Source organism: Pan paniscus, chromosome 1 (genome assembly GCF_029289425.2).
Source record: "Pan paniscus chromosome 1, NHGRI_mPanPan1-v2.0_pri, whole genome shotgun sequence".
NCBI classification, from domain to species: domain Eukaryota; kingdom Metazoa; phylum Chordata; class Mammalia; order Primates; family Hominidae; genus Pan; species Pan paniscus.
In genome coordinates, this window is record NC_073249.2 from 103,405,767 (window position 1) to 103,432,403 (window position 26,637).

At 44.9% G+C, this 26,637-nt stretch overlaps 1 protein-coding gene and 4 non-coding genes across 5 annotated transcripts; 4 read left to right on the forward strand and 1 right to left on the reverse strand.

Annotated features, from left to right (window-relative positions):
* Positions 1–4,009: 4,009 nt before the first annotated feature.
* HJV (hemojuvelin BMP co-receptor) lies at positions 4,010–6,874 on the reverse strand. The gene is made up of 3 exons (XM_003806185.5): positions 6,671–6,874; positions 5,714–6,270; positions 4,010–5,240 (listed from the first exon to the last, which is right to left on the reverse strand). The coding sequence occupies exons 1-3, from the start codon at positions 6,765–6,767 to the stop codon at positions 4,617–4,619; spliced, it is 1,278 nt and encodes a 425-aa protein (XP_003806233.1). The 5' UTR covers positions 6,768–6,874; the 3' UTR covers positions 4,010–4,616.
* Positions 6,875–22,087: 15,213 nt separating this feature from the next.
* Positions 22,088–22,159, forward strand: TRNAE-CUC (transfer RNA glutamic acid (anticodon CUC)). The gene has a single exon. It is a non-coding gene; the product is annotated as a tRNA-Glu (tRNA).
* A 1,302-nt stretch (positions 22,160–23,461) lies between these two features.
* On the forward strand, positions 23,462–23,533 carry TRNAG-UCC (transfer RNA glycine (anticodon UCC)). The gene has a single exon. It is a non-coding gene; the product is annotated as a tRNA-Gly (tRNA).
* Positions 23,534–24,433: 900 nt separating this feature from the next.
* Positions 24,434–24,505, forward strand: TRNAH-GUG (transfer RNA histidin (anticodon GUG)). Its single transcript has one exon. It is a non-coding gene; the product is annotated as a tRNA-His (tRNA).
* A 1,291-nt stretch (positions 24,506–25,796) lies between these two features.
* TRNAK-CUU (transfer RNA lysine (anticodon CUU)) lies at positions 25,797–25,869 on the forward strand. The gene has a single exon. It is a non-coding gene; the product is annotated as a tRNA-Lys (tRNA).
* The last annotated feature ends 768 nt before the right edge of the window (positions 25,870–26,637 follow it).

The following is a 26,637-nucleotide window of genomic DNA, read 5'->3' on the forward strand; positions in this document are numbered from 1 at the left end:
ATTCTAAGCCTTTTGTCTGATCTACCAAGAAAAGAGAGAAAGATGTGCTACTCATTAAAAAAAAAAAAAAAAAAACTACAGCTTTATTGACGTATACTTGGTGTATGATAAATTGTACATATTTAAGGTGTGTCATTTCATGGGTTTTGACATACACAAATATATATATATATCCATGAAACCACTGTCACAATCAAAATGATGAACATATCTATCACCCCCATGAGTTTCGTCATGCCCCTTTGGGTTGTTTTGAGACACAGTCTTGCTGTATCGCGTAGGCTGGAGTGCAGTGGCGTGATGTCGGCTTTGTGCAACCTCCACCTCCTGGGTTCAAGCGATTCTTGTGCCTCAGCCTCCTGAGTAACTGGGATTTCAGGCTCGTGCTACCACACCCAGTAGAGACAGGGCATTTTAGTGGAGACAGGGTTTTTAGTGGAGACAGGGTTTTTAGTAGAGACAGGGCTTTTTATTAGAGACAGGGTTCTGCCATGTTGGCCAGGCTGGTCTCAAACCCCTGGCTTCAAGTTATCCACCCTCCTAAGCCTCCCAAAATGCTGGGATTGCTGGTGTGAGCCACCGCACCCGGCCTACTTCATGCCCCTTTGTAAGCCATCCCTCCTTCACTCTGCCCATTCCTTAAGCAACCATTGATCACCTTTTCTCACTATATGTTTGCTAACATTTTATATATTTTTACAGTCCATGATCTGCTGAAGATTTTTAATAATTTGATATGAATGGAAGCAGATGGTATATACTCTTTTTTTTGCGGGGCAACAGCTTTTTTCACTTGCATAATTACTTTGAGATTTATCCATGTTGTGTATATCAGGAATTAATTTCATTTTATTGCTGTGTATTCAATTATGTGAATTTACTGCAATTGGTGTATCCATTCACCATTTCAACATTGAGTTGTTTCCAGTTTTTGGTTATTACAGATAAAACTGTTACAAGCATTTGTATATAAGTTTTTGTGAAGCACATGTTATCATTTCTCTTGGGTCAGTACCTAAGTTTGGAATGTCTGGTTTGTATGGTAAGTGTACACTTACCTTTTAACGAACTGCCAAACTGTTTTACAAAGTAGTTGTACCATTTTACATTCCCACCAACAGCACATGAAAGCTCCATATTTTCCTAATATTTTGTATTTTATTTAACAGTCTTTTCCATTTTAACCATTCTAGTGGGTATGTAGTATTTTTTCATTGTTGTTTTCATTTGATTTGTATTTCCCCAATGACTAATGATGTTGAGCATATTTTCATATGCTTATTTTGAGCTACCTATTTAAAAATGCTCCATTAATAATAGGGCTAGTTGGGCTGGGCGTGGTGGCTCATGCCTATAATCCCAGCATTTTGGGAGGCTGAGGCGAGCAGATCACTTGAGGCCAGGAGTTCGAGACGTATCTGGTCTGCCATTTCAAATTTCTCCTGCAATTCTTTATCCTCTATTCCCTCCTCTCCACCTCTTTTAAGGACCACAGCCATTCTGCCATTCCCTCAAAGCACTGTCTCTATGCTTTCCAAAGTAACCTTTAGCTAATGGATTAAATAATGTGTTGTAATGAAAAAAAAAAATTGGGGGAAGAGACATATCCAGGGCTATCTCTTCACTTCACAGAAAATATAGGTATTTTAACTCAAAACATCCTTTTGAAGAAATACTCTTTGTATTGGTTCTCTTAAAAGAGTAACTTTATCCCTCAGGTGTGGGAATTTCAAGTGAATTGAGAAGAATTTCGGCTGGGCGCGGTGGCGCACGCCTGTAATCCCAGCACTTTGGGAGGCCGAGGCGGGCGAATCACGAGGTCAGGAGATCGAGACCATCCTGGCCAACACGGTGAAACCCCGTCTCTACTAAAAATACAAAAAAATTAGCCGGGCGTGGTGGCGGGCGCCTGTAGTCCCAGCTACTCGGGAAGCTGAGGCAGGAGAATGGCGTGAACCCAGGAGGCGGAGCTTGCAGTGAGCCGAGATTGCGCCACTGCATTCCAGCCTGGGCGACACAGCGAGACTCCGTCTCAAAAAAAAAAAAAAAAGAAGAATTTCACAGCCAAGTGGTAAGTGAAATTCTTTGATGACACCTGTCATGTAATACTCTTCCTTCGCGCGGGCTTAGAGCTAGCCTTATTACTTTTTTTTTTTTTTTGAGACGGAGTCTCGCTCTGTCACCCAGTCTGGAGTGCAGTGGCGCGATCTCCGCTCACGGCAAGCTCCGCCTCCGGGGTTCACGCCATTCTCCTGCCTCAGCTTCCCGAATAGCTGGGACTACAGGCTCCCACCAGCACACCTGGCTAATTTTTTGTATTTTTAGTGGAGATGGGGTTTCACCATGTTGGTCAGGCTGGTCTCAAACTCCTGACCTTGTGATCCACCCGCCTCAGCCTCCCAAAGTGCTGGGATTACAGGTGTGAGCCACTGCGCCCGGCTACTTCCCAAATATTTTCAGTGCGTGGTTGGTTGAACCTGTGGATGCAGAATTAGTAGATACAAAGGGCCCTACTGTAATATTTGTTCAGGGGAGTATTGTCAGGTGTCAGGGACTGAGAGGAGAGGTGGAAGATAATGGTGAGTACTTGATTAGGGCAGGGAGGACAGGTCCTCGGTTATGGAGTACCTGAGAGGGGAGGATGAGACCAGAAACAGGGAAGATATTAAATGTAAACGTTACCTCCTTCATAATTTTGTTCAGAGCAGCATTGTTACTTTAGAGCACCCTCATCTAGAACAGCATTTCTTCTCAGTCTTTCTTCTACAAACTAGATTCCTTCAACTTTGGGCTTTCCCTCCTTTTCCAACTCTCTCTTTTTGGCTTTATATGAGAATATGAGAAGAGAGTAGTTGTTTTTTTTTTGACAGTCTCACTCTGTTGCCCAGGCTGGAGTGCAGTGGCGTGGTCTCAGCTCACTGCAACCTCTGCCTCCTGGCCCATGTTCAAGCAATTCTCGATTCTCATGCCTCTGCTTCCTGAGTAGCTTGGATTACAGGATTACAGGCATGGACTATCATGCCTGGCAAATTTCTTGTATTTTTAGTAGAGATGGGGTTTTACCATGTTGCCCAGGCTGGTCTCGAACTCCTGGCCTCAAGTGATCCACCCACCTTGGCCTCCCAAAGTGCTGGATTACAGGTGTCAGCCACCGCGCCCAGCCTCAGGGTAGCGTTTGTGGTGACATTGACCACCACAACTCCCCTTTTAGAATCTTTACCAGCTCCACAACCAGAATCTTTAGTGGCTCTCTGCTTCCTTGACAATATAGTATAGTGATTAAAAATTAAGTTTCGGGATCCAAATGGCATAGGTTCAGTTTCTGGCTCTGCCATTTGTTAACTGTGTGACTGGAGGCAAGTTCCATAATTTGTTAGCTGTGTGACTGGAGGCAAGTTTCCTTATATAAAAATAGAGATAAGAATACCACCTTCCTTAGAGAGCTATGAGAATTAAGTCAATGTTTTAAAAGTGTTTAAAACATTGCCTGGCAGATTTTAAGCTTCAATAAGTGTTAGATATTAATCAAATTTAAACCCCTTACCCCCTTTTTAAGGTGCTTCATAATCTGGCCTCTGCCCATCTAACCTTCTGTCCCATTACTCCTTGTCTACTGCATTTGAGTTTTGCTCATTTCCTTGCTGAATCATGAATCCGTGCATAACTCCAGATGGTTTTCATTGCCTGGAAGATCGTTAACAATTTGAATCTTACCCAGTCTTCAAAGCTCACTTCAAATCCCATCTTCTCTGTTACCTTTTATTATTCTTATTACTTTAGTTCAAATCTACCATCTTCCCATCTGAACGTACCGTACTGTAGGATTTAGTGAATAATTACACACTCATCACTCTTTCATGTGAATTGGTTTTGTCTCTCCAATAGCCTGTAAACTCCCTGAGATAGAAACAGTATCTGATACTTCCGAGCCCTCTTTCAGTGGAGTGAACACATTGCATTTACTCCATTTCAAGCATCTGTAAAGAGATTCAACATAGGCAACAGAGGATGGTGTGAAGAATTTGTAGCTTTAATAACAGATTAGTTAGGGGGTAGGGATGATACTTCTGTCCTACCTGTGCCATTCTTCAAAAGCAGAGACTCCCTTCACCTAAGAGCTAGACAATGCCTGCTTCATTTTTGAATCAAGAAAGCAGAACATACCTTACACACACATATTCATCAAATAGACTTCTTTCCCTAATTATGTCTTCCTCCTTTGAGTTTCTTATGGCTAATGATCATGTCTTCTGCTTTCAGCTCTTGCCTCTTAAAAATCTCAACCCTTAAATCTTTACTGATCATTAAAACCTTCATGACCTCTAAACTTATAAGGGTGAAATCTGCAGTAAATGGATTAGAACAATTTGTTTACTATAAATGAGGCTGGAAAAATTGGTGAAGAGCCCCACAGAGATCCGGAATGCAGTAACCTTGCCCAGAATCCTTATTCTGTGATAATTTCAACCCTGGACTGCAGCCTCATCTGACTCTGGATAATGTCATTGTTTCACGTGTCTCCTAGGCCCTGCTTCCTTTAATGATTCTTTACATTCTTCTATGCCAATCTGTATCTCCAAATCATTTCCAAACTAGTAATGGGACTGATGGTCCCCTTACTGAATGCAAAGCCACAGAACAAAGAGCCCAGAAAGGAGTGGAGCTAAGAGGGTTGCTGAAGAAAGAGGAACCCCAGCATCTGAGGGGAAGAGATGCAGCTTCTCTAAGTCTGGCAGGAAGGCTCGGGCATCCTCCAGTGCTGCCTGAGCTGCCACGGTAAAGTTGGGATCACCAGAAATTAAAACATCAAAGACACAGGAATGGAAGTAAGCATCTTCCACTGGAAGCCCTTCCTTGCACAGCCGTCTGGCAGTATCAATGGTTATAGCTCCCCGACGATTGCGCTCTGATCGAGAGAGTCGCTGACTTGGAGGGCACCCCCCAACACAGAGCTGCAGGTCCTGTTCAGCTGAGAAGGCCATGGCCACATCCTCTGCTACCTTGATGGAGAAGGAGAGCTGCCCAGCTGTCTGCCGAATGATTATAGTTGTGCCAATGTAGGCAGCTTGGATCTCCACATGGTTCCCAGGGTTAGCAGTTTGAATCGACAAACTGGATCCCCCAGGTCGGTCACCTCCATTCATAGAACCATCTTCAAAGGCTACAGGAAGATTATCCACCTCAGCCTGATAGACCTTCTGATCAATGCATTCCTGCATGTTCTTAAATATGATGGTGAGCTGTGAGGACAAGAGGGAAAACAGTTCATTTTGGGTTCAGTGCATCTTCCCCCAATCAGACCTCATACATAGTTAGAGATCTGATCCAAGTAGAGATGCAGGACTACTATGGCCCTCAATCCTTGATCCCTTCTCCTATTTACGTTCCAGTATTACCTCATCCCTACTTAACCCCCTCTCTACTTAATCTTGGCAACTTCCTAGGAGAGGGAAAAGTTTCCCTTCTGAAACTCCTCAGGTCCGCCCTCTCCGACTGTCTCTTCAAGGTTTTCTGCATTTGAGTCAAATTCCCATCAAGGGGAAGTGATTTACAGCTCCAGGTGTTTGGTAGAAGGGAGTGATTCGAGATGGGGGAGAGGTTGAGGAAGAAAAGGGAATTAGGGAGCATTGCTGTTGAATAGTGGGGATGGGGAGGAATGGTGCCCGTGGAAGAATCTCATGAGGTGGATCGGAAGGAAGATTGAGTGCCTGACCTTCCGGGTGGCGGTAGCGTTGGCCCCCAACGCCATGGGGGAGCTGGTGGCTTGGACAAAGAGGAAGTCATTATCCAGTAGAGGCCAAGCTCCTTGGACACGGCATGTGTGAAAGTGATGGTGGAAGCTGCGCACATGCGGGTCCCCGAAGGAAGCGCAATGCAAGAACCCCGGGGGACGACCATGCAGCCGGGAAAACCGGCCTTCATAGTCACAAGGGTCCGGGGCAGGGAGGCCGGAGCCCGCGCCTGGAAGGGCGGGGCCCCGGGGTGGGGGAGGGGCTGTAGGGCCCTGGCGGGAGCAGTTGTGCTGGATCATCAGGTCTTCGATGCCATGTACCGCCGAATGGAAGGCGAGGTCCCCGCGGCAGGTGCGGGCGGTGCGCCGAGTGCAGAGCGCATAGGAGCGGAGGGCTCGACAGAGGCCGCCAGAGCCCACCCCTCCACCCCGGCCTCCTCCTCCTCCTCGAAGTGCTCCTGATGAACCCCCACCTCTAAGGCTCAGAGTGGACGATACGTACTCAGCATTGCAGCGGAGGATCTTGCATTGAGAATGAGCTAAAGACAGAAGGGAGAGGATTGTGAGACGGTCCTCAGACCTCTGCTCTATCGGAGTGTAGTTTGCTCATAACTCTTCCAAATCTCATCAGGGGTTTCCAGCCTTCCTAAAACCTAACTAAGGGCCTTCTCCAGCCCCCAACCCCCTAGTCCCTAGTTCTCTCGGCTGTCTTACTAAAAGTGTGTAAGCCTGCCACATCTCTTCTGCCTGTCGACCAAGGGCTTCCCCAGTGGCCTTCCCCAGACTGAACGGGAAATAAAATATTAGTATTTGAGAGCAGGGCGAGTGATCGGGACTCTCAGCGCCTATCTCTCCTCACTCATTCAGGCTCACACGCCAACCCCTACATAGCAGCCTACCCTCTAGATTTCCCCAAACCCTTCCCTGGCCCTTCCTTACCATGTCCACAGAGGAGCAGCAGGAGAGTGAGAGTGCTTAGAGTTGGGGGACTGCCATGGGAGGACCTGGGACTAGGGGACTGGCCTGGCTCCCCCATACCTATCCAGCCAGGTTTCCCAGGCGCCGGTTCTTCCCAGCTGATGACCCTCCTACCTAGTGAATTTTGACCGGAAGCCCTGTAAGTGACTGAAAAAAGAAATTTGGCTGGACATGGAGAGAGAGAAGAGTTGAAGATTGGTAAGGATAATGTGGAGTGAATCTGGGGAGATCAAGAAAAGGATGAACAGGCTGTAATATGGGGAGATTGGAGTTCCTCAAACTATAAGTGTGGCAGTTAAGCCTCTTTGCCCTGTTCCTGTGGCCACTTTTAGGGCCCTTGTGCAATACCCCTAGGTGGGGGTGGAGGGAAGGTTGAGTGAACTCAAGGGGGCAGAGTCCACTGTATTGCTCCATTCTGAGCTACCAAACAGCAGGTATGTCAAAGATGGAGGAATCATGGGGCTAGATCAGATACCAGTAATCCTAGTGGGTACCCTAGTAAAATTAGGACCTGAAAATATTTCAGAAACATACTTCTTATTTGTCCCTCTCCATTAGGAGGAGATGCCCTCTAGGAGTCATACATTTCTTTTCCTCCTTTGTGTCAGAACACAAGAAGGATTAAGGGTGGTATACCCATCCGCTCTAGAATATCAGTATTCAAATGAAAAGGAAACCAATCTCTTTTCATCAGCTGTAGAGAGCTGCAATTTTGATCTCCCTCTCTCATGGAATAATGGGACGCAAACCAAACATGCAAATCAATATTTGTTTTTTCTAAGTCAACAGTTCTTGTATTTTCCCAAATTTCACTCCTTCCATTAATCTCTTCTTTTCAAATTCTGAAGTTCTCAGTCTTTTATGATGACAGGAGTTGGAGAAGGGCTAAATCCCTCCTGCCTAACTCCCCTATCTTATGGGTAAGGATATGATTGGGGGAAGAGTCCTGCAAGAGGGAGAATAGAATGGAGGGACTAGAGTTGTGGGGAGAAATCATTTACAGGGAGCAGCCCCCACCCTTGGAATCTCAATGTGAAGGGCATTGCTAAGTGGGGGCAGGATAGAAGGGTATCAGTGACTCATCATCTGAGGTCATATTTGGCCTTGGTAAGAAAACTACAGAATAGAGGACGTAGGGAACTCCTTCTAAAACTTCATCAGAAGTCTTGAGGTAATAAGGTAAAGAAAGGGCTAAGACTGCCAGAGGAGAGACAGAGAATTAAACTTCAAAAAGCTAGAGGCCAGAGGCCAGAAAGAAGACAGAAAGAGAAATGGAGATTGGGGCACCTTGGTAGGGAGAGATCCCAGCATTTGGACGAGAGACATCCAAGTAGGTGTTTGTAATTTTATAAAAGTCTAACTTCAATATAAAAGCTTATTAAAGGAATTGCAATTTCATTTTGACTTACTGTTTCCAGAGGTCAAATATTACTCTGCTATCCAATTCTCCAGCCATGATTCCCTACTCTGTGGGTCAGCTCCAGCCAGGGGGTCCTCCGTCTCTTTCTCCATGTCTCCCCCAGGTCCCCAGGCCGGCTGCTGTCTCACTGAGGTCAGGGAACCAGAGAAGGTTTGGTATGGGGGGAAGGGGGAGTATATGGCTGGCCAGAGTACTGGACAGCTGAGCAGGGAGGGAGGTGGCTACTGAGTTGACGGTTTTAAAAATAGCTAAGTCCAAAATTCCAGGAACGTTGGTGGGGGTAGGGTGTGGGAGTTGGGGGAGTGGGGAGGGTTAGAGGATTAGAAAGAATATGGAGTATTGAGTGCCAAGTCAGGGAGGGAGGAGAGAAATATGACAGACAAGTTGGATATCCAATTCCAGCTTGTGTGACTCTGTGGTCACTGCCTACTCCAGGCAGCCCTCCAGCATTTTCAATAACGTTGAGCTCCTGGCCTTTAAAAATTACAGTGGGCAATTGGATACCTTTCATTTACCATGTTCATCCCTGCTATGCTGAATATTACATTTAGGTTCTACAGATAGTATCTAGGAGGTAGCTGACTTTAAATAAGATCCATAGCAGAGGTAGTTCATAGCCCCTCCCCTATCTTTGCAGAGTATTTCAGAAGGACAAAAAAAGCCAGCTGTCCAGAGAAGAAATCTGAGCTGTGAGTTGCTTAGGATGAGGGTTTGTTCAGTCTATCCAGCTCAGATCCTTGCAGCTGTCTATCCTCCTACCTACTCCATTTTCATTACTTTAGTTTGTACAGCAATTCGTCTTCCTCCCCCTCATGAATACACAAAAAATAAAGGCTCCCGATTTGCTTGGAGAGAAGGCTAACAAAGGCAAAGAGGTGAAGAAAGAATGGAAATAGAATTCTTCTAAAGAAAGAGTTGGAGAAATAGAAAAAGATTCAAAAAGATACTTTTCCTTCCTTCCTTCCTTCCTTCCTTCCTTCCTTCCTTCCTTCGCTCCCTCCCTCCCTCCCTCCTTCCTTCCTTCCTTCCTTCCGAGATGAGGTCTCACTATGTTGACCAGGCTGGTCTTGAACTCCTTGCCTCAATGAATCCTTCCATCTCAGCCTCTCAGAGCGCTGGGATTACAAGTGTGAACCAACATGCCTAGCCTCAGAAAGATACTTTTATGGAATAACATAATCTTGTGACCATAAATATTGCAAAATCTCAGCACTTTGGGAGCTGAGGCAGGAGGGTCACTTGAGTGCAGGAGTTTGAGGCTGCAGTGAGCTATGATAGCGCCATTGCACTCCAGCCTGGGAAACAGTGAGACCCGCCCCCCCACCCCCCTTAAAAAAGAAAAGAGATACTGCAACCAAGGGATTTAGCCATGTCATGTTTTTGCAGCCATAGATATATCTGAGATCATCATCTTTTAGTATTTGCCAAGTGAAATTAACAGAAGGACCGATTCCAAATACGGTCACTGTATTAGGGTTCTCTAGAGGAACAGAACTAATAGGACATATATCTATATCTATATCTACCTCTATCTATATAGAGATCTATATCTATATCCATGTCTATCTACCTAGCCATCTAGACTGGCCATCACCAGTCTGCTTTCTGTCTCTCTAGATTTATTAATATCTATATAGATATGGATATCTATATAGGTAGATATATAAACAAAGGGGAATTTATTAAGTATTAACTTACACAATCACAGGGTCCCACAGTAGGCTGTCTGCAAGCTTGAGGAGCAAGGAGAGCCAGTCTCAGTCTCAAAATTGAAGAACTTGGAGTCTGATGTTCAAGGGCAGGAAGCATCCAGCATGGGAGAAAGATGTAGGCTGGGAGGCTAGGCCAGTCTCTCCTTTCATATTTTTCTGCCTGCTTTTTATTCTAGCTGTGCTGGCAGTGAATTAGATTGTGCTCACCCAGATTAAGGGTGGATCTGCCTTTCCCAGCCCACTGACTCAAATGTTAATTTCTTTTGGCAACACCCTCACAGACACACCCAGGATCAATACTTTGTATCCTTCAATCCAATCAAATTGACACTCAGTAATAACCAACACAATCACTAAGCCATCTTTACCAGTTGGCTCTATTTTAATACAGAATCTAGAGACCCTCATAGCACTCTTCTCAGGTATATATATGACAAATATTTTTGTCAAATATATACTTCTCAGGTATATATATATGACAAATATTTCTCAACCATTAGAGGCCATATCACAAGCAGTTTCATTATAGAAATGTAAAATGCTTCTAACCAAACTATTCAAGTGACTTTAAAACATAATAATTTGACTATGACAGCCTAAGTGGGATATACTATAATGCCAGAAAATAAATGCAAAAATATTTTTAAATAGCCATATTATGGTGTTAGTGTTGGTATTGTTATTCTGAGATTATTTTAGTTATGAGATAAAACAAATGATTAATAATGTTGGTGTCTCTGAGAACCAGAATTTTTAGGGTGGAATAAAGAGATACATATTTACGATTGATGAAGTTAAGAGAAAACTCCGTAATTCTGAATTTAAATTGCAAATATAACTCTGAACTCATGGTTTATTTTATCCTTAAAATTTTCCTAGCTTTACCCTAAAAAGGCCTGGAAACAATGATCCAGTAAAAATAAACACCTCTAGTACTCAAATTGTGCTATGTAAATACCATTTTCTGTTAAAAGGGACCAACCAACAACTCCTTGGATAAGTGGCTGATTTCAGGTTTGGGGCAGGTATTGTCCAAGATAGGCAAGGAAGCTTTCAAAGAGTGTTAGGATTGTAACAAAAGAACTTAGGAGCCAACTAGAATAGTTCCCATTGGCCAAAGATGGGGCAATTTAAGTATCAAAATGGATACTATCTGCAATGGATTGAAATTCATAAAATATGTTTAAATCCATGAATTCACAATGATACTTAAAAATACAAACCCATTGGTCATTGTTGGAGAATGCTGGCAGATCAACTCATTATTTTAAAAACTGCTGGTAATTGGAAAGAATCAAGTATTTATCCTGGTTTTCTTTTGGGAACTGTATCTCAAGATGAGGGGGAAATTTCTCTTTATAGAAGCATTCCAGTAAATAATTGAAGAAGGGATAATATAATTAGAATATCAACATTTTGTAAATCCAAATGAATTAATATATCTAGGCAATGGTCAACAATGACTGTGGCAGGGCACAGTGGCTCACACCTGTAATCCCAGCATTTTGGGAGGCTGAGGTGGGAGGATTGCTTAAGCCCAGGAGTTCAAAACCAGCCTGGACAACATAGTAAGAGCCCATCTCTACGTAAACAAAAAAACAGTGGCTGTTATTCATCATGAAAACAGAGATAAACATGTTTTCCTGATCATAGAGTACATAACTCCACCTTGCATGAAGTAGCCATACCAAAAACAAACAAACAAACAAACAAACCAGTCTGAATCTGATTAGAGCTAACTACTAATTTACAGGAAATACAGGAGACATTAAGTGGTAACTCAAAGGTGCAAATTCAGACTTTGTGAATACTCTACAGGACAAATGACCTGGGTTCGTTCTTTCTTTTCTTTTTCTTTTGAGACAGGGTCTCCCTCTGTCACCCAGCGATCTCGGCTTACTGCAGCCTCTGCCACCTGGGTTCAAGTGATTCTCATGCCTCAGCCACCTGAGTAGCTAGGATTACAGGCGTGTGTCACCACACTCAGCTAATTTTGTATTTTTAGTAGAGATGGGGTTTTGCCATGTTGGCCAGGCTGGTCTCGAACTCCTGGGCTTAAGTGATCCGCCCACCTTGGCCTTCCAAAGTGCTGGGATTACAGGCATAAGCCACTGCTCCCTGCCAATATGTTCTTATATAAATATGTATATATTACATACACACACACAAATATGTGTGTGTGTGTGTATATATATATATATATTCTTCACATAGTCAATTGATATTGGAGAAATTTGACCATTATCTTTGTCGAAGCTCATTAACTAAACACCACTGGAAACAAATCTGTAGTCAAAAAAGTTAAATCTACTGGCTTGCTGTAGCAAGGGAGAGAATGCCCCAAAGGAATTATGGGACCATTTCCCTAAGGAGAGGTTAAAAGGAACCTCTTATAGAGTTTCAGCTTCTGTTGGATATTTCTGAACTACAGTTTAGAATGGTGAGGGCTGATTTTGTTGTTTGTTTGTTTTTTCCTAGTCTCTAAAACTCTGAATGAGGACTAATTTGGGATTGAATACTGTTAAGAAGTGGGGGCGTTTCAGTGATTGGGTGTCTAAATAATTCTTACCTAGGAAGCAAGAGGATTATAACCCAAATTGGTAAAGAGAAAAAAGCATTAGTTACTCATGTTAGTCTGAAGAGGGGATTATCTGGTCATTTTTGTGGTAGCAGAGTGGTGTGTCATCTCTCTTTTGTTGAGAATACAGTTGTGGTGTGGCTCTGATAAGCCAAGAGATAGTAACTGCCAACCTAGACTTCCATACTCAGCTAAAATATTATTCCAGAATTAAAAATAAGTAAAACATTTTCAAACACACCAAAACCTGAAGGAATTTACCAACAAAGATTCTTTTTTTTTGAGACAGAATCTTACTCTGTCACCCAGGCTGGAGTGCAGTGGTGTGATCTCAGCTCACTGCAACCTCCACCTCCTGGGCTCAAGGATCCTCCCACCTCAGCCTCCCAAGTAGTTGGAACCACAGGTGTGCACCACCATGCCAGGCTATTGTTTGTATTTTTAGTAGTGGTGGGGTTTTACCATGTTGGCCAGGCTGGTCTCAAACTCCTGACCTCAAGTGATCTGCCCCCTCAGACTTCCAAAGTGTTGGGATTATAGGTGTGAGCCACTGCACTTGGCTGATGTCGTCAACTATTTTTTAGCCATTCTGATAGGTGTGTAATGATATCTAATTTTGGTTTTAATTTGTATTTCCCTTATGGCTAATGATGTAGAAAATATTTTTATGAGCTTATTTGCCATCTGTATATCGTCTTTGATGAGATGTCCCTTCATGAAGTTTTGCTTGTTTTAGCATTTTCTCATTGGAAAAAAAAAAGAAAAAAAAATCAGTTGGGTATATTTGTGTGGGTCTACTACTGGGTTTTCTATATTGTTTCACTGATCTGTATATTTATCCCTCTGCCAATACCACACAGTCTTTAATTCATGTAATTCTTTTTCTCTTTTTTCTTTTCTTTTCTTTCTTTCCTTCCTTCCTTCCTTCCTTCCTTCCTTCCTTCCTTCCTTCCTTCCTTCTTTCCTTCTTTCTTTCTTTCTTTTTTTTTTGAGACAGTCTCCCTCTGTTGCCCAGGCTGGAGTGTAGTGGCATGATCTCAGCTCACTGCAACCTCCCTGCCTTGGGCTCAAGTGATTCTCCTGCCTCACCCTGCCGAATAGCTGGGATTACAGGCACACACCACCACGCCTGGCTAATTTTTGTATTTTTAGTAGAGACGGGGTTTCGCCATGTTGGCCAGGCTGGTCTCCAACTCCTGACCTCAAGTGATCTGCCCGCCTCGGCCTCCCAAAGTGCTGGGATTACAGGTGTCAGCCACCGCGCCCGACCTCATTTAATTATTTTTAAAAATTGTTTTAGCTATGTCCGCTTCTTTGCCTTTGATATAACTTTTAGAATAATCTTGTCTTTTTTTTTTTGAGACGGAGTCTCGCTCTGTCGCCCAGGCTGGAGTGCAGTGGCGTGATCTCGGCTCACTGCAATCTCCGCCTCCCAGGTTCACGCCATTCTCCTGCCTCAGCCTTCCGAGTACCTGGGACTACAGGCGCCCGCCACCACGCCCGGCTGATTTTTTGTATTTTTAGTAGAGACAGGGTTTCACTGTGTTAGCCAGGATGGCCTCGATCTCCTGACCTCGTGATCCGCCCGCCTCGGCCTCCCAAAGTGCTGGGATTACAGGCGTGAGCCACCGCGCCCGGTCTCTTGTCTTAAAGTTACAGATTTTTAAAACAAGGTGGTGGCTCATGCTGTAATTCCAGCACTTTGGGAGGCCGAGGTGGGTGGATCGCCTGAGCTCCGGAGTTCAAGACCAGCCTGGCCAACATGGTGAAACCTTGTCTCTACCAAAAATACAAAAAAATTAGCTGGATGTGGTGGCATGCGCCTGGGGTCCCAGCTACTCTGGAGACTGAGGTGGGAGGATCGCTTGAGCCTGGGAGGTGGAGATTGTGGTGAGCTGAGATCCCGCCACTGCACTCCACCTGGGTGACAGAGTGAAACCTCATCTCGAAGGAAATAATAATAATAATAGTAATAGTAATAATCTTGTCTGTATCTGTAGAAAATCCTGCTAGGATTTTCCTTCCTTCTTTTTTTTTTTTTAGACGGAGTCTCACTCACTCAATGCTCAATGTTGCCCAGGCTAGAGTGCAGTAGCATGATCTCAGCTCACTGCAAACTCCACCTCCCAGCCGCCTGCCTCGGCCTCCCAAAGTGCTAAGATTACAGATATGAGCCACTGCACCTGGCCCCCTTCATTATTTTTTTGTTGTAGTAAAATACACACAACATAAAGTTCACAATTTTAACTATTTTAATGTATACAATGCAGTGGCGCTTAGTACATTGAAAATTTTGTCGGCCGGGCGCGGTGGCTCATGACTGTAATCCCAGCATATTGGGAGGCTGAGGCAGGCGGATCACCTGAGGTCAGGAGTTCAAGACCAGCCTGGCCAACATGACAAAACCTCATCTCTACTGAAAATAAGAAAAATTAGTCGGGTGTGGTGGCATGTGCCTGTAATCCCAGCTATTCGGGAGGCTGAGGCAGGAGAATCACTTGAACCCAGGAGGCGGAGGTTGCAGTGAGCTGAGATCGTGCCACTGCACTCCAGGCTGGGTGACAAGAGCGAGACTCCATCTCAAAAAAAAAAAAAAAAAGAAAAAGAAAAAAGAAAAGAAAATGTTGTGCAACCATCAAAACATCACCACTATCTAGTTCCATAACATTTTCATCACCCTGAAAGGAAATCCTGTACCCATTAGCCAGTCAGTCCTCAGCCTCTGGCCATCACCAGTCTGCTTTCTGTCTCTCTAGATTTATTAATACCTGTTCTGGACTTTCATATAAATGGAATAATACACTATGTGACCTTTTGTGTCTGGCTTTTTTTTTTTTTTTTTTTTTTTTTTTGAGACAGAGTCTTGCTCTGTGGCCAGGCTGGAGTGCAGTGGCGCAATCTCTGCTCACTGCAACCTCCACTTCCCAGGTTCAAGCGATTCTCCTGCCTCAGCCTCTCGAGTAGCTGGGACTACAGGCACACACCACCATGCCCAGCTAATTTTTTTTTTTTTTTTTTTTTTTGGTATTTTTAGTAGAGATGGGGTTTCACCATGTTGGCCAGGATGGGCTTGATCTCCTGACCTCGTGATCCACCTGTATCAGCCTCCCAAAGTGCTGGGATTACAGGTGTGAACCACCATGCCCGGCGTGTCTGGCTTCTTGAGCATAATGTTTTGAGGCTTATACAAGTTGTAGTATGTATCAATACTTCATTCCTTCTTATGCCTGAATAATATGCCATTGTATTTATATACCACAGTTTATTTAGCCATTCATCTATTAATGGAATTTGGATTGTTTCCACTTTTTGACTGTTATAAATAGTGCTGCTATCCACATGCATGTACAAGTATTTTTTTAAGTGCTTGTTTTCAGTTCTTTGGGGTATATACCTAGGAGTGAAATTACTGAATCATATTCTATATTTAGTTGTATGTTTAGCTTATTGAGGAACTGCCAAACTGTTTTTCACAGCAGGTGTGCCATTTTACATTCCCACCAGCAATACAAGAGGATTCAAATTTCTCCCTATCCTAACACTTGTTATTTTCCATTTTAAAAAATTATAGCCATTCTGGTGGTGAAGTGGTATCTTATTGTGATTTTATTTGCATTTCCCTAATGACTAATGACATTGAACATTTTTTTTTTTTTTTTGAGACTGAGTCTCACTCTGTCCCCCAAGCTGGAGTGCAGTGGCACAATCTTGGCTCATTGCAGCCTCCGCCTCCCGGGTTCAAACAATTCTCCTACCTCAGCGTCCTGAGTAGCTGGGACTACAGGTGTGTGCCACTACACCCAGCTAATTTTTGTATTTTTAGTATAGTTTCACCATGTTGGCTAGGCTGGTCTTGAACTCCTGACCTCAGGTGATCTGCCCACCTTGGCCTCCCAAAGTGCTGGGATTACAGGCGTGAGCCACCACACCCAGTTGACATTGAGCATTTTTTCACATATTTATTTTTTCAGTGGGTTATTTGTCTTTTTGTTGTTGAATCATACCCCCTTCATTTTTAAAGGATGTTTTCACTGGATATAGCAATCTGAGTTGACAGTCTTTTTCCGCAGCACTTGAACAATTTTGTGCCACTTCCCTCTGGCCTCCATGGCTTCTGATGAGAAAATGGCTTTCTAACTTGGTTGAACATGGGAGAAAACCCAACAAAACAAAATAAGTAAAAAGAAAAAGAGAGAGAAATCTGCTTTTATTCAAATTGCTTTCCCCTCACTGCATTCAATATTTTTTGTTTGTCTTTAGCCTTCAGCAGTTTGACTATGATGTGTGTCTTAGTTCATTTAGTGTTGCTATAAAGGAATACCTGAGGGCTGGGTAATTATAAAGAAAAATGGTTTATTTGGGTCACGATTCTGATGGCTGGAAAGTTCAAAATTGGGCATCTATATTTGGCGAGGGCCTCAGATTGCTCCCAACCATAGTGGAAGGTGAAGAGAAGTTGGTTTGGGCAGAGATCAATGGCAAGAGAAGAGGAAAGAAAAGAGGTTAGGTGACATGCTCTTTTTAACAACCAGCCCTTGCGGGAACTAAGAGTGAGAACATATTTGCTGGTGAGGGAGGACATTAATCTATTCATGAGGGATCCACCCTGATGACCCAAACACCTCCCATTTGGCCCCACCTCCAATATTGGGGATCAAATTTCAACATAAGTTTTGGAGGGGACAAACATCCAAACTATTGCAATGTGTCTTGGCCTGAAGTAGTTTGGGTTTATCCTGTTAGGAGTTCATTCAGCTTCTTGAATCTGTAGGTTTATCCCTGTACCAAATCCTTTGGTACTTTTTTTATCGTGTTCTCTTCCTCTTCTCCTTCCAGGAAATTTGCTGTCGCAAATGTTAAATCTTTTTTTTTTTTTTTTTTTTTTTTTTTTTTTTTTTGAGAGAGAGTCTCGCTCTGTTGCCAGGCTGGAGTGCAGTGGCACGATCTTGGCTCACTGCAACATCCGCCTCCCGGGTTCAAAGCGATTCTCCTGCCTCAGCCTCCCCAGAAACTGGGGCTACAGGCACACGCCCAGCTAATTTTTTGTATTTTTAGTAGAGATGGGGTTTCACCGTGTTGGCCAGGATTGTCTTGATCTCTTGACCTGGTGATCTGCCCGCCTTGGCCTCCCAAAGTGCTAGGATTACAGGCGTGAGCTACCGTGCCTGGCCTAAATCTTTTGTTATAATCTCACAAGTCCCTGAGGCTCTCCGCTCATTTTTCCCCCAGTCTATTTTGTTTGTTTTTCAGATTGAGTTTTTTTTTTTTTTTTGAAACAGGGTCTCACTGTGTTGCACAGGCTGGAGTGCACTGGCACGATCTTCGCTCTCTACAACCTCTGCCTCCCAGGTTCAAGCCTCAGCCTCCCAAGTAGCTGGGATTATAGGTGTGTGCCACTACACCCGGCTAATTGTTTTTGCATTTTTAGTAGAGATAGGGTTTTGCCATGTTGGCTAGCCTGGTCTTGAACTCCTGGCCTCAAGTGATCTGCCTGCTTTGGTGTCCCAAAGTGCTGGGATTACAGGCGTGAGCCATTGCGCCTGACCCAGATTGAGTAATTTCTACTGTTCTTTCAGTTCACTGATTCTTTCCTTAGGGGGTAGCCTCATTACCACTCACTGAGTTTGGGTGAAAGTCCTGACTCTCTATTAAGTTTCTTCTGCTACCACCCCAACAGGAGAGAGAGGGATGATTCCTAATAGACTTGCTGGTGGTGGAAGTCTAGGCACCCCATTCAGTCTTTGCCAGAATAGGAGAGGACAAGCCACAGTTTGTTTCTGTGGCATTTGGCTGGAATAGTGCAATTATTGTCTAAAAGTTTTCTGTTTTGCTAGACTGCCTCATTCCTGATCCTTTGGCTAGAGAGAACAGGCTTTTGTTAGGGAATTTTTAGGCTGCTCCTATTGGGATTTCCAGGTTGCTGGTTTCTTTAGCTCCAAGTATGGCGTATATGAGGCAAAAAGAAAGTCCACAGAAATCAGCATTGTGTCCTGCCTTTGTTTCTGGGGCTCCTAGCTGGTCTACCTCCTTCTGTCCACATTTCAGTCTTCTTAGGGTTGTCTTATATATAATGTCCAGGGAGGAGGACGAGGGAAGATCACATCTACTCAATCCTCCCTGATCCATTCTCTTTTATTCACTTGTTTATTTGGTTTTACACTAGATTTTCAGCTCTTTAAGTGTTTTGCTGTTGTTTGGAGACAGAGTCTCGCACTATCACTAGCCTAGAGTGCAGTGGCATGATCTCAGCTCACCCTATCCTCCACCTCCGGGGTTCAAGCGATTCTTGTGCCTCAGCCTCCCAAGTAGCTGGGATTACAGGCATGAGCCACAACACCCAGCTTAGGTGTATTTTTAGATTTTCAATACCTCGTCTGGCACATGATCTGTAAATGTTTTTAAAAAGGAAAATAGGCCAGGTGCAGTGGCTCATGCCTGTAATCCCAGCACTTTGGGAGGCTGAGGCTGGCAGATCATCTGAGGTCAGGAGTGCAAGACCAGCCTGGCCAATATGGTGAAATCCCGTCTCTACTAAAAATACAAAAATTAGCTGGGCATGGTGATGGGCATCTGTAGTCCCAGCTACTCAGGGGGCTGAGGCAGGAGAATCGCTTTAACCCAGGGGTGGAGGTTGCAGTGAGCTGAGATCACGCCACTGCAGTCCAGCCTGGGCGACAGAGCAAGACTCTGTCTCAAAAAAAAAAAAAAAAGGAAAATAGAACTCAGAGTGAAGCAAATGAGCCACACTCCTTCCTCATCCACTTTAGGTATGCATTACCGGCAAGAAGAGGAGGCGTAATCCTGTCTTGGTGCTTTGACCAGATTCCTTCTGGTACTTTGATGTTGAGACAAGTGGCTAGCTCCCATAGCTCATACTGTCTGTCCTTCCTCGGTCCTTTCTTAACAAAAAATTACCAGCAGGTGGCAGAATAATTAATGAAAAAGTACTGTTGACCAAAACAGGAGGCTGATTTCCTCTGCAACATAGAAAAATAAATTCTGCTGCCTTGTCCCCATTCTGGGTAAGATCCCGAGATGTTGTTCTGAAGGTTAGATGCTTTTTGTTTTTCAGCCTTGGTCCAGTGAAAACAGCTGGAGTAAAAGGAAGTGGGCTCTGTTAGGCTCCTTGGTGACATGACAACAGGATTCTTGTTGTCTTTGTGAAAATAAATGTCTAGCATTTAGTTACTCGTCTTCCTATTTTATGGCATTTAAACCCATAGAAAAGTGGAGACTGGATGAGTGGAAGATTTAAACAACGTTTCTTGAACAACGTTATAACATTGATACTTTGAAAGCAAAACAAGACCAGGCTTCGTGGCTTATGCCTGTAATCCCAGCACTTCGGGAGGCCGAGGTGGGAGGATGGCTTGAGCCCAAGAGTTTAAGACCAACCTGGGCAATATGGTGAGGCCTAGTATCTCCGCTACCACAGACACAAAATTAGCTGAGTGTGGTGGCCGGAACCTGTAGTCCCAGCTACTCAGGAGGCTGAGGTAGGAGCTCAGCACTGCACTACAGTCTGGGCAACAAAGTAGGACCGTGTCTCAAAACAACAACTATGATAATCCCCCCAAACTCTGTATCTCACCATCCATTTTTTTTTTTTTTTCTGTCAGGCCTTGCTGATATACACACACCATTGATGATTCAATCTTTCAGGTTTTAAATTCATTATCAAAAATATTTTCTGATGTAAGAGTGTGTTTGGGGAGTGGGGTTGCTTTTAAAAATTTCTGCTTGAACTCATGGGCACAGAATTCATCACTTGGGGTCATCTGACCAAAAAAGACCAGAAGGGGAGGCTTTTGATTGTTTCATTTTTTTCTTAACCTTTTATTTTTTAAAACTTCAAGCTTACAGAAAAGCTGAAAGTACAATATGGCAAACACAATTCACTAAGATTTCTTTCTTTCTTTTTTCTTTTTTTTTTTTTTTTTTTGTAATTTTTGGTACAGACAGGATTTCACCCTGCTGCCCGGACTGGTTTCAAACTCCTAAGCTCAAAGCAATCCACCTGCCTCAGCCTCCCAAAGTGCTGGGATTACAAGCTTGAGCCACTGTATCCAGCCCGCATTTGCTTTCTTTTCTCGCTCATAAAGTTAGCTTGCAACACATTAATGCATGCACCCCAGTTTTCTTTCTCTTCACTCCCTCTTTTCCTTCCTCGCAATTTTTATTTTGTGTTGCTCTTGTTGCCCAGGCTGGGGTGCAATGGCGTGATCTCGGCTCACTGCAACCTCCGTCTCCTGGGTTAAAGCGAGTCTCCTGCCTTAGCCTCCCGAGTAGCTGGGATTACAGGCAAGCGCCAGCACGCCTGACTAATTTTGTATTTTTAGTAGAGACAGGATTTCACCATGTTGGCCAGGTTGGTCTCGAACTTCTGACCTCAGGTAATCCACCCGCCTCAGCCTCCCAAAGTCCTGGGATTACAGGCGTCTGAGCCACCGCGCCCGGCTTCCTCATATTTTTTTTTTTTTTTTTTTTGAGACAAAGTTTCACTCTTGATGCCCAGGCTGGAGTGCAATGGCGCAATCTCCGCTCACTGCAACCTCCGCCTCCCGGGTTCAAACGATTCTCCTGCCTCAGCCTCCCGAGTAGCTGGGACTACAGGCGCCCGCCACCACGCCGACTACTTTTTGTATTTTTAGTAGAGACGGGGTTTCACTATGTTGGCCAGAATGATCTCGATCTCTTGACCTCGTGATCCACCCGCCTCGGCCTCGCAAAGTGCTGGAATTACAGGCATTAGCCACCGCGCCCGGGACCTCGTAATTTTTAAAGGTTAAAGGCCCTGAGTTTCTCTTAGTCTCCCACTAGTGAGTTGAGCTCAGATCCTGCTGAGCACCAAGTACCTCTAGGCTGAGTGATTTTCACTCGTCTGTAATATTTGTTTTAACAGTTTGGCCTACAATTCACACGACATGAAAAAAGGTGCAGTGGGCCCAGGATCTCCTAGTGTTACTCGCATGACGTCTTTTATGTTCCTTAAGGAAAAGTTCCTGGTTGTTTTTGGCAAAGACGTAGCTGGGTCTCTACTTTTCTAATGTTCACAATTCCGGAAATCACTGCAACTACAAGGAGGTGAGCTTCCTCTCTGTCTCACCCTCTTCTCTCCGGACATTGGTCTCTGGTCTTGGGGACTGTAATCACGTGTACACGATGCTCCCTAGGCTCTGAGAGCCGGGCTGGAGAATTCTTTCACAATGTTTTCTACTGCAGGAAAGAAGTACCGGGAAGAAGCCCCAACATAGGAAAGGCCCAGTATGCAAGAATCTCAGAATCTAGGCAGTGAAAAATAATATGAAAAAGAATAAGTGGAAATAAACTTTTAGTTAGAATCATGTAATTTTTTTTTTTTTTTTTGAGGAAGGCTCTGGCCCTGTCATCAAGTTGGAGTGCAGTGGCACGATCACGGCTCGCTGCAACCTCCGCCTACCAGGCTCAAGCGATCCGGCCTCTCGGGTAGATGGGACTACAGGCAAGCGCCACCACGCCCGGCTAATTGTGCTTTTGATAGAGCCCGGGTTTGCCACTTTGCCCAGGCTGGTCTCCAACTAGTGAGCTCAAGCAATCTGGCCACTTTGGCTTCAGTGTTTAGCAGTTACAGGCACGAACCGCAGCACTTAGTAGAATCATATATCTGCAACCGGGAAGATTTAGCAGCTTCCCTGGTGGTCTAGTGGTTAGGATTCGGCGCTCTCACCGCCGCGGCCCGGGTTCGATTCCCGGTCAGGGAAAGAGTAATATCTTCCTTTACTGCTTTCTCTTAGGATCTTTTAAATAAACGTTATCTGCTAGTCAATCTTCCCCATCCCACTGAAAACTGAAATACAGAAAATGTAGAAAAACACAAATAAAGAAATCGCTCACCATTCTATCACCCGAAGACCACTCAATATCTAGGTTTTGAAACAAAGTGGAAGTATGCTATAATACTATTTTATCACCAGCTGTTTTTGTTGCTGTTGAGACGGAGTTTCGCTGTCGTTGCCCCAGGCTGGAGTGCAGTGGCGCGATCTCGGCTCACTGCAACCTCCGCCTCCCGGGTTCAAGCGATTCTCCTGCCTCAGCCTCCCAAGTAGCTGGGATTACAGGCCTGCGCTACCACGCCCGGCTAATTTTGTATTTGTAGTAGAGACGGGGTTCACCATATTGGTGAGGCCGGTCTCGAACTCCTGACCTCAGGTGATCCACCCGCCTCTGCCTTACCAAAGGGACGGGATTATAGGCGTGAGCTACCATGCTCGGCCAACACCAGCTATTTTTAAGGTTAACAATGTATTTCTAACACTTTGCAGTGGAAATAAATATCCTTCAGTAACGTATTTTCTTTCAATTTAATTACTGGATTTTCGAAAAGGTAATATATTTACATGGTTTAGGATTCAAATATACAAAAGGGCAGAACTGATAAACCTGACTTTCACCTCTACCATTTATTTTCTCTCTAATGAAGTAACCGCTGTTAAGTTTCTTCATTATGTTAGAGATGTTTTATGCAAATGCAAGTACATGCATATATACATACGTATATATATTTAAACATTCTCTCCCCCTTGTACAAATGGAAGTAATCTATACACACTTTCTGCACTTTGCCTTTTCCATTTAACAGTATATTTTGGAAGTACTTACAGATTAGACATGAAGAACTTCCTCATTCTTTCTTCTGGCACATAGCATTCCGTTGTATGGATTTTCCATAATTAGTTTAGCCAGCTTCCTATTATAGACACTTAGGTTATTTCTAGCCCTTTGCTCTTTGGAAAAAAAAAATGCTGTCATATACGGTCTTGTACATATGTAATTTTGCGCATGTGTGGAATAAATGTCCAGGAAACTAGAATTGACTTTTCTTAAAGGTGTGAAACAAGATACTACTACAGAATTTTTAATAGGAGAAATTCCAGAGAGCTTCCTTTTAATTTTCCTCTTGTAGGTTTTTCCTGCAGTCTAAATTGCTTAGCCTAGAAATAAACGGGAAGACAAACCTGATTATTTAGTTCTGATACTCTAAAGGAATCAAGCGTATTTCAGATGCGTTGGTGGTATAGTGGTGAGCATAGCTGCCTTCCAAGCAGTTGACCCGGGTTCGATTCCCGGCCAACGCAGTGTCGGTTTTTCTTTTTAGACTGAGTAGGCCTGGAAACCGAGCAAAGTAGGGAACGCAGGAAAAGAGTTTTGACCACTTTTGTGTCCTAGGTCTGCACCAGTATGGTCTGTCCCTCCCACAGCAAACATCTGTATTTTGGTAACTGCACGTGCGCGCCTAGCCCGTCTGATGGGTTCGGCCGCTGGCGTCCAAACAATAACTCTCCTAGGGGTCTAGGGAAGTTAACAATAACTCTCCTAGGGGTCTAAGGAAGTGTCTGAAATAGAGGCTGGTTGGATTTGTTTTTCTGAATCGGCAGAGGTGGCTCTGATATATTTATGAGTCAAGATGAGGAAGTCAGCACAAGCTCCCACAATGCCAGACAGAGAGTACTCAGCGCTTCTTGTACCTGCGACGGAAGCAAGAAATTAAGACGGGGCTCTCATCCCCTCCCCAGCTCACTAGCTCCGTTTTTCTTCCGGTTCCACCATTCTGGGAAGAGAAACCTCAATTCCGTGGTACAGGCTGCAGATGTAATTTGAAAAATCCTTCGAGGCTGCCCCTCTCATCCCTGGGCGAAGCAGCTTGATTCTTTGGAGGGGGAAGAGGGAAATGGAGGCGGAGAGGAGAGAGGCGAGAGGCGGCGTGGTCCCGGGTTGCAGCTGACGCTTTCTGCCCTCTAGTCAGGACCTTGGCCCGCCGCCGCCCAGCGGAGCGGGTGGTGCTATCGCTGGCATCGAGGGATTTAGAGTCTAAGAAACTGATTCAGGTGTCGGAGCTTCAAGGTTGCAGAGTGAAAAAGTTTGGAATTGATTGATGCGGACGTCACGGACCGGCCAAATAAAAGTAGCACGAAACAGCCATTCCTATTTCAAGAGGCATTAAATCCAGCTGTAGCGCGCCGCTTCGTTAGTGGCTCGCCGTGATCGTATAGTGGTTAGTACTCTGCGTTGTGGCCGCAGCAACCTCGGTTCGAATCCGAGTCACGGCAGGTGGTTCTAACTTGCTGAGGTGGCAGTTTTTTTTTTTAATTAACACTTTTAAAAGAGTGACACATGCTTGTAATTCTGCCTTCGCTTAAGGCATCCCCGCGGAAGTGCAGTCCACAGATTCGGTGAATAACAATAGCTCCAGGCCGACGTGGTGGCTCGCGCCATTACGTAATCCCAGCAGCTTTGGGAAGTCTCGGAGGCGGGAGAATCCCTGGAGTCCAGGAGTTCGCGACCAGCTTGAGACGCCTCCCCACACTGTCAGAATTTTTTTTTTTTTTTTTTTTTTTTTTTTTTTGAGACAGAGTCTTGCTCTGTCGCCCAGGCTGGAGTGCAGTGGCGCGATCTCGGCTCACTGCAACCCCCGCCTCCCGGGTTCAAGCAATTCTCCTGCCTCAGCCTCCTGAGTAGCTGGGATTACAGGCGCCCGCCACCACGCCCAGCTAATTTTTGTATCTTTAGTAGAGACGAGGTTTCACCATGTTGGTCAGGCTGGTCTCGAACTCCTGACCTCGTGATCCACCCGCCTCGGCCTCCCAAAGTGCTGGGATTACAGGCTTGAGCCACCGCCCCCGGCCAGAAAAAGAATTTTTAAGATGGTGGCGGGCGCTTTTGGTCCCAGCTACTTAGGGAGGGTGAGGTGGGAGCATCGCTTGAGCCCGGGAAGTAGAGGCTGCAATGAACTATGATCGCGCCACTGCACTCCAGCCTGGGCGACAGAGCGCGACCCTGTCTCAAACAACAATAGTTCCAGTTGGCTCACACTGCGGCTCGCCCACCAAGGCGCTAAGCAGCCCAGGCGGGAAGCGTTAGAGCCATATAGAGGCCCACGGAGCTGGGACCACGGTTGTTCTTTTGGCCTTCACTTGAGCAGAGGAGAGAACCCTTCCCTCGTGACTCTGGAACTCAGTGCCTCTTCCAGGATGGAGAATTAAAATGCTTTGCAGAGAGGTCTTTGCGCCTCTCATCTGAGTTTCCTCGGGCTCTTTCGCACCCTCCTCTGAAGTGGGTGAAGAGGTTCCCTCAGTGGAAGGAATGTGCGGAAAACACTAAGGTTTCAGGCAGGACTCGTGATTCCCGAGTCCTCCGCGAGACTTCCTGGCTCTCTGCAGCCCCCATCGCTCTCTAAACCCCGAATTCCTTCATGGCAAAAAGCTATTATGAAAAGGCTACTGCCGTGTCCACCAGTCCTAGGTCCTGAAACTTCTTTCACACACAATAATATGCAATTAGATCATACAACCACTCCGTCAGTGGAAAATGATTCCATATAAGAAGACATCATTAATCAGTGCCCGGCTAGCTCAGTCGGTAGAGCATGAGACTCTTAATCTCAGGGTCGTGGGTTCGAGCCCCACGTTGGGCGCTGTGTTTTTATTTAACCCTCTCGCTTAGCTACCATGGAAACATGAACTTCTAAATCGCCACAGCGGCTACTGTCCTTTTATGGTAACTGATTCCAGAAATCGTCTCCATTCACCCCAAATTCATCAAGAAAAGAGGAATCTGGGCCGGGCGCAGTGGCTCACGCCTGTAATCCCAGTACTTTGGGAGGCCGAGGTGGGCGGATCACCTGAGGTCAGGAGTTCGAGACCAGCCTCAACATGGAGAAACCCCTTCTCTACTAAAAATACAAAATTAGCCGGGCGTGGAGGTGCATGCCTGTAATCCCAGCTACTCGGGAGGCTGAGGCAGGAGAATTGCTTGAACCTGGAAGGCGGAGGTTGCGGTGAGCCGAGATCACGCCATTGCACTCGGTCTCAAAAAAAAGAAAAAAAAAAAAAAAAGAAAAGAGGAATCTGGGGATTCTAGTGGCTGTAGTGACCACATACTTCGAATCCACGATGGGCTTCTCAACTGGGCGAAGGCAGACAAGCTGAGCAGCTCTGAGAAGAGTCCGAAATCGCTCCGACACTGCTCCAGGGAGAACAGCCTTAGGACGGCTCCAGAGGGAAATACTGGTTCTCTTCTTGTTGGTGGGAAATTTTGAATGGGGTTTTGAAAGGCCTTTGTAGTGAGTTAAAATATTCTCAGCTAGGTGTTAGGGAGCATCTGTTTGCTTTTTAGGTTTTGAAGCCTTCATCAGCCGCAAAGGGCTGTAAAATACAACCAGTTTAGGAAGGTTAGGGAAAAG

What these genes read in the sequence shown, in the direction of transcription:
- HJV (XM_003806185.5), bottom strand. Translation starts at nt 6,767, where the DNA reads ATGGGGGAGCCAGGCCAGTCCCCTAGTCCCAGGTCCTCCCATGGCAGT. An exon ending in GCTGCTCCTCTGTGGACATG is followed by an intron (nt 6,271 to 6,670) that starts GTAAGGAAGGGC and finishes TTCTGTCTTTAG; the next exon opens with CTCATTCTCAATGCAAGATC. An exon ending in ACGCTACCGCCACCCGGAAG is followed by an intron (nt 5,241 to 5,713) that starts GTCAGGCACTCA and finishes TTGTCCTCACAG; the next exon opens with CTCACCATCATATTTAAGAA.